Genomic DNA, 7,703 nt, shown 5'->3' on the forward strand with positions numbered 1-7,703 from the left:
CTTGTGTTCTGGGGCTGCATTGTGAATGCTCCAAGGTGGCATCATTACTGAAAGAAACCAGCCTGCCTTCTGCAATCCTTGGCTGCTTGCTCTCTCCAGAAAACAAAACCAAAAACAAACAAACAAAAAAAACCCCAAAAAAACAAAAAAACAAAGCAAAAAACCAACAAAAAAAACCCCACCACCAACAAAAAAAGGCAGCTTATTTTTCATGTAGATAATGCATTTCATCCCATTCATTGCAGCTCACAAAAATACCCCTTCACAGGTGTGCATGGGGGCACTGAATAGGACAGAGCTAGTGGTTGTCTGTGAAAAACTTGATTTAAATTGATCATCAACATGTTTTTCCATTAGTTTAATTGCTGATTGTTCCTCTTCTTTTGTTGTGCTCTATCTAGAACTTCAGGTCAGGAGGTCAGGTCTGCTGGCATTTTCCTGTGCCTTCAGAACAGCGTTGCCTCTGGCCCGTGCATTCATCTCCCTGTGTGTCATGCTGTTAGTGCTTTCTCTGCTGTGCTCACTTTAAAAGCACTATTTATGGGTTGAGATACTCCCTCCAAAACATAAACATGAATAATTTAATTTACATGTGACACCACTGTAAGTGATATAAACATATGTAATTGTGTGCAGTATGCTAGGAAAGAATTATTTCAGTTATAATGCCAGTTATTTCTAACTGATTACACTGTGTCTTTGCTAAATTCATTTAAAAGGGAAGAAATGGCAGAGAGTTTATTTTGCAGCTGACCTTTTGAAAGTTGATTATTGCTGCTTGATGTATGCACAGATTTTTCACTTCTGACAAGAAGAAATCCTGTGTTGTCCTCATTTATAATGTATAGATCTCTCTTTCCATATTTATACTATTTCAATAAAGAATACTGTGAATTCTCAGAAATGTGCCATTCAAGTGAGAATGATGGTACCCAGCCTTCTGCATGCACAGTTTGGAATATGGTGAGGATCCTGGTGGCTTAATTACTGTGCTGCTGCTTTTCTGATTCATGACTGAAACCTTGATCTATTGGACAACCAAAGACCATCTGAATTTCATTGTTTCTCAGGACATGCACAGCTTTGACAGGTCAAGAGAAGGAAAAAAATTAACTGACTTCTGGCTAAAATTCACTAATTCCTCAATTGCTTCTTTGAATTAATCAGGTCTTCTTGCTCAGAGAATATCTATAAGTGTGAAAACCAGAAACTTTCTAATTCTTCAATAATTGAGTTTTATTTAGACAATACATTGGTAGAAGTTAGAGTCAAAATATATCATGGAGCTGGATTCTCCACAAATTGGCACCTTCTGAATTCCAGTAGAAGCACTCATGTCCATAGTTGGGACAACTACTTAACAGTTTAATTGATTTCTTAAGAAGGGGGATCTCTGAAGGTAATAGGGTCTCTGAAAAATGCATTGATTAAAAAGAAATCAATCTCACAGCTGCATAATTTTATAATCTGGTTGGACTTATATGTCTGGAAGACCACTTGGTTGTTCTGTGGGCTCTGATGCTGGGAGTTGTTAGCTGAATGCATAAGCATTATTGGTACTGCTGTGCATAGCTGGAAAGCCTTCTGCAGTTTTCTGCTTTGAAAATTGCCTGTAGGTTGTTTAGCTCTTAAAGTACAGCATATACAGTATCACAGCATCCCAAATCAAACTTACCTTGCTGTATTCTCGCCTCAAGATCAGATTTTGTTTACAAGACTATATCAATAAGCTTTGTGAAGTTTTCAGTTTGAATTTTTTTATCGTCTTACACTAATATAGCACTGCAATATTTAGGATCACAAATACAGTTTTATTTAAAACAAACAGCTTTGAGTGAAATTGCATTACTTTTCTACTACTACACGCAGATTTATATGTGAGGACTAGAACACTGAAGGTCTCTGAGTCTGATGTTATAAATGTGAATGCTTCCAGTAGCTAATATTTATGCTTTTTCTTATTTTCTGAAAGGTAATATTACTTGTTAGATACTCATAGTGAAGAGTTGAATATCCTTTTCTTTGTATGAAAGTGTAACAGTCTTCTCTGACTGATTGTGCAGTCATGACATAGCTGAGGTGAAGATCCAACTTCAAACATTGCAAGATAAATCATTTCCACATTCTTGCTTAAGTGGCTATTTTAGTGTAGAGAAGCACATTTTCTGTTGAGTGCTAATGCCACTGTCTCCTTGACCCAAGGTCTTAACTATTCTGAGCAAAGTGGATTTGGTACTTAGCGTAAGAAAGAGTTTGCAAGTAAAACAGTTGTGCCATGTGGAAATTTTGAAATTTCTGTACTTATGGAATTGTCCACTGATAAAAGCACTGATTGGATGAAGTATGCTTTATACAAAGAATTAATAGACGTATTCTCCTTTCTTATTTATAGAAACTGGTGTGGGTGGCTGGGATCAGAGCTATGTATAGGACTGTGTAAGGGACCCCTGAGAAGGGTGCATGTTTCTCAAGTTATTGTTTTGGCCAGCTGCTCTGCCCTTGTTTTCAACAATGAGATCTATTAGCATGAGGCATTTTGCTAAAAGGGGAGGAAGTAGGAGTGTTTAATGTTGCTTAATGGAAACAAGACTGTAGTTTTATCTTAATTTTGCTGTTTGAGGGCCGTCTGACAATTAGCTCATGAGAAACAAAGCCATGGAATTATATTTGTAGTCTTAGCAGATAAATCTCTGGAATTTTGTTAACTAACAATGCTGGTTAAGCTTCAGTAACTTTATAGCCTCTAGGAATATAATGGCATTAACTACAGTCAGCTACATTTAACATGAGCTCAGGCTATGGCCATTTCTGCTCTCAATGTGCCACCTTTGAGATGTGTTGCTGCTTTCAGTCTGAGTTGCCAGTACTGTGTCATGATGTTCCCAAACCCATTGGGCAGTGGCAGTCCCATTACAGAAGAGCCTCTTCTGCCCCTGGATTGTCCCAGCTTGTGGTGTCAAATTTTTCCACAAATACGGAGAGGCTTTGAATATTTGAAAGGCTTTCTAAGTTTCAAAGGGGAAGAACATTTGCAGAAACAGGGAGAAAGTATATGCAATTATTCTGCTATTCTTTTGACTGCTTCTTTTTAGTGGCTGCCTAAGACAATTCTAAAATTGAGCATTTCTGTGGGAGTAAAAAGAAGGATGCTCTTGCTCTGCTGCTACCTGGTGATTCTCTAATTATTTTTCTAACACAGAACGGTCCAGCTTTATCTGCCAGCATAGAAAGAACATGGGACAAGGTCTCTGTCTGCTCCATACTGTTCCTGCCTTTTGCAAGAGTAGTGTTGCATCTCTCAAAGAGATGAGCTATTGTTTGGAAAAGCCTTTTCCTATTTCTATTGTTTCCTCATCTCAAAAACCAGACTATAAAAGATGGATGGCATTTTCCTTTAAATTAATTTTGCTGGGTTTAATTCAAGCAGCAACTTCAGTGACTGTTTATCAAATACCATCACACTGCTTACTTTTTAAAGGAAATGGAAAAAATGTCTGAAACAAAGACATCTGAAATGAAACACTCAATAATCACAGTATACCAAGATCTTACCTACTGGAAATACTGTGTGTCATTGTTAAAAATAAAATGTAGACTCATTTAGTCCTCAGCATTTACAAGTAAATTGTTTGAAACTGAAGAGAATGGATGTAAAATTAGTTTTCCTGGGAAATAAACCTGGGTATTTCAATTTGTGCTTCTTACAATAGGTATTTTAGTAGTGTGCATAATAAATGTAAAGTTGTTATTTATTAATATGAGCAATAATGCCAGCAATAATAAGGATGGGTAATGACAGTCCAGCAGCATTTTCTGGCTGAGGATACCAAGGGACAAACTGTTATTACTCTGCAGTTGGTAAAGTATTGTATATATATTTTCTCCTTCTCACTTCCTCCAAGATGCCTGTCAATCCACTGTTACTATGCTCATTTATGATATTGCATTATAGGGTGGACAAGAAAAGCTGCTCATGAAAGGTGCAGCTGCACTAAAAAAAAAAAGTTTAAAAAAGGAATTCCTTACTGGTTTTACAGGATTGCCCAAAGGAGTCAAACATTTATGGATATGGCAAGTAGCTATGTGGTGGAGGAACCATAGCAGCCATGAAGTGTAAGTATGGAATATTGAATCCTGAAAAGTAAAAGCAAGTGTGGTGTATGTTTTGTGTAATAAACATGTTTAAGGATGCAAAGTAGCCATAGAAAAGTCACTCAATACCTTGCTTCCCTTTCTACCCCTCTTCAGCTCACATGTGCACACAAAATTAGATTCTGCTGAGTGAAAAAACTCAACCATTGTTTTCCTCTTTGGAAACATATTTAATGACACTTGCCTAGCTGCTTCATATTTCTAGTCTTTCTTTTCCCTCCTTGAAATGGAAAGATTTACACAGCTTCTGCAGTTGTATGAAACATGACAAAACGATTAGGTAATTGTTGGGCACAGTATGCTGAACGTATAAAGCTTCATGTGACAGCATAAGTTATTAGCTGCAATTGAAGATAAATGTGTATTCACATACTCTGCATACTAATTGGTGAAGTTCTGGTTGAGCTAGCATCTCCTTCCAACCTCAAAAATGTTTTCTTTAAAGTGGGATTGCAGTGGTGGTTTGCACTTAAATTTAAGATGGTTTTATATTTTCATTTTTATATTCTTTGATTCTAATAAGAATAGTTGATACAACACAGGACAGATTTCCATGTTTTTAGCTGCAGGTGCGTTTAGAAGTATCAGATCTTTTTATTCTTTCAATTAAACAGTGAAATATGAGGTAAGAATGGGTTACACTGCAGGAGGAGTTTATAGTTCTCAAGTAGCTGCAGGTCAGTTGCATGAAAACTATTTTTCATAATTCCTTCAGTGCGGGGAAAATGTAATAAAGGAATATCTGATATTTCACAAAGTGTTTCTGAATATACAAAGTATATTTAGTGTTAATTTACACATCCAACTTTACAGGCCTTTCATCATAAAGATTTTTCTTTTTAAATTGATATTTCCTTTCACCATTGTTCTGAAAAGGAAGGGGAAAAAGAAGTCTTTGAAGTGAGTGCCTATAGCTGAAATTAGCGTGGACTGAGTTCAGTCTAGCACAGAAGAAACATCATCTCAAACTGGGACACGGGGGAGGAGATATAGCTCATAAAGTACTTGGTGCAGTCAAAATATTTAGTTTTACGTTTTTCTTGCAATGGCTTTCAAGGCTTTGATCTCCTTGCAGAGAAGATGGAGATTTGCAAGGGGCAAATTAGAGCCCAAATATTTAGCAGACCTTATGGTACTTAGAAAAATTTTAAAAATTGAGCATTTATTAATTGGACATTAGCATTAATTATTAGTGTGAATAAAAGCATGATTAGTTAGGCTATTATTTGGTACCTTTAGCATCTAGAAGAACTCCTTGAAAATTGTTTTCATGTTTGCCTTAAATGCTACCCTTTTTTCCCCACCTTTCAGATTACAGTAGTAGTAAATTTGTAGGTTTTCAAATGTAGAATCTGAATTTCCGCAGCCTTCTTCTGTATAGCTTCTTGCTTTCTGCTTCACTCCAGTTACCTTTTTCTTATCCTGAATCATTGTCTGTTAATTGTTCTTTGTTTCTCCTCTGGCCCAACTATGACTGTGACCTTTATCACACAGCGAAGGACAATTTCTTTTTTTCTGGTGTTATAGGTTTGTGTATACAGGACTGTGATTGTCTTTGCAGAGAAACTACCTCTTTTGTTGGCTTCAACCAACTAAAAGCTCTGTATTTAAATTCTTAATTAAGACTTTTGTGCATGTAACATTTTTCTCAAAATCATACACCTCCCATGTGAAGGAAATGCTCACTTGCAGGGTGCTGCCACTGCTATTTCCCTTTGACTGTGTTGTAGGGATTTTACACCCTTTAACTTTCTCACTGTGGGAGATGACTCTGCAGTGCATGGTGGAAGGAAGCACTGGGGAGCAGAGTAGCTCTGGCTTTAAAGCCAAGTCAGCTGCATTGTAGAAGCTAAAAGCAAAAATCAGTAGTGTGGTGAAAAGAAATTGATGTCTGGGAGAAATATTTTATCTGTGGTTGGTTCTGTGACATCACTTAACAACTGAAATAAATGTTTGATAGATGTGGCATGAAAGCAGCCCAACATCCTCATTAGAGGAAGTTCAGATTTTTTTTAATAGACAAAAAAACCCCAGATTAGATTACTTCTTCATAGCTCTATACAGAGATGGACAAAAGTTTCTCATGCTTAAGTGATTCTTTAAAGAAATGTACTCTGGTTAACTTCTTGTCCCTTAACTGCTTCAGTATTTAAAATTTTCTTTTGCATTGTTGCTTGTAGCTTTGACACATTAATTTAAATAACCTACTATTTTTAGGATCTGTCTCCTTGGAATGGCTAACCTCTGCTGTTTCAGAGGAACATTCCTCATGCAGGCACTCAGTGGAAGCATCTACTTTTCTTTTGGCTGCCTCAAAATTAATTTTTTCTGTGTGTCCTCCTCCTTTGTAAAGTTCAAGGTCAGTTTTATTAGAAATAATTGTGTGATTCATATCTGTGGTTCAGTGTTTTGCCAAGCCCACCAAAACACAAATGGTAAGGCCACCACAGGAGTCTGCCTTGGTTTAACATCCTCAGTGTGTGAAACAGGCAAAGCTTCAGTATCCCAACATAAACAAGGATCTTGGAAAATCCTCAGCAGAGGAAAATGGGCTGTTTGTCACTTTTGTAGTGTTTACATGCTTTTCCTATTGTGACAACAGATTTTATTTCCTGAAGCCCGTTTAACCCTCAGCGTCACTGTGTTAACCTGAGGGGCTCCAATAACGCCCTTGAGGGCGCGCGAGGGGCTGAGGTGGGACACGGCGTGAGGGCCGCCCCTCATGGTGGAGGGACAGAGCCCTTCCCTTCAGGGGCTGAAACCCTTCGGTCCCGCCGTGTCCCCGCCAGGCTGCGAGCACGGCCGGCTGCGGGCAGGGCCGAGCCCAGCCCGGGCTGTGCCCCCGCTGCCCTCAGAGCCCCCGGCCCGGTCCGACCCAGGCCGGGCTGTGCCCCCGCTGCCCTCAGAGCCCCCGGCCCGGTCCGACCCAGCCCAGGCTGTGCCCCCGCTGCCCTCAGAGCCCCCGGCCCGGTCCGACCCAGGCCGGGCTGTGCTCCCGCTGCTCTCAGAGCCCCCGGCCCGGCCACCTCCCCGCTCCCCCAGCGAGCGCGGCGCGGCCAGCCAGGCGCTGTGGGCGCTGCGGTGGTGCCGGCCCTGCCGAGCAGCTGCATTTCTAACAGGGCCCTTGCACTGGCAGTGAAGTGCTGAGGGATAAAGACAAGCCGAAGGGTTCAGCATTCCTATTTCTCTTCCTCTTTGCTGACTTTGAGGCTCCGAATACGGTATTTCCATTGAGTCTTCTTTCCAAGGATTTTTTTGAGCGAGCATAAAGCCTGGTTTATTCCTTGAAAGTAATCAGATTCAGCCTTCTGCAGTTTGAGTGAACATCTTAAGGCAGATTTACGAAATAGTCAACAGATGTGTGTTCCCTGTCATCGAATGGGAAGGCAGTTATGGTTGTTTGCTTCCCCCCCCCTTCTTTTTTCTTCCCATTTTTTGGTTTATTTTAGTGTTTTGGTTTTGTTGGATTTCCCCCCCCCTCTGGAGGGAATTGGGAGTTTCTATGAAGTTGTGTTTCAGTATTCTTTTAAAGGAATACTTTTTATTCCTAA

The 7,703-nt window shown here is 39.6% G+C and overlaps 1 protein-coding gene across 1 annotated transcript; it reads left to right on the forward strand.

The window, feature by feature from the left end:
• Positions 1-6,874: 6,874 nt before the first annotated feature.
• On the forward strand, positions 6,875-7,291 carry PSORS1C2 (psoriasis susceptibility 1 candidate 2). Its single transcript, XM_030953599.1, has one exon. The coding sequence runs from the start codon at positions 6,875-6,877 to the stop codon at positions 7,289-7,291; it is 417 nt and encodes a 138-aa protein (XP_030809459.1).
• The last annotated feature ends 412 nt before the right edge of the window (positions 7,292-7,703 follow it).

This window comes from Camarhynchus parvulus, chromosome 8 (assembly GCF_901933205.1).
Source record: "Camarhynchus parvulus chromosome 8, STF_HiC, whole genome shotgun sequence".
NCBI lineage: Eukaryota > Metazoa > Chordata > Aves > Passeriformes > Thraupidae > Camarhynchus > Camarhynchus parvulus.

Bases quoted from the DNA above. Each gene is read 5' to 3' on its own strand.
- PSORS1C2 (XM_030953599.1), top strand. From the start codon at position 6,875: ATGGTGGAGGGACAGAGCCCTTCCCTTCAGGGGCTGAAACCCTTCGGT.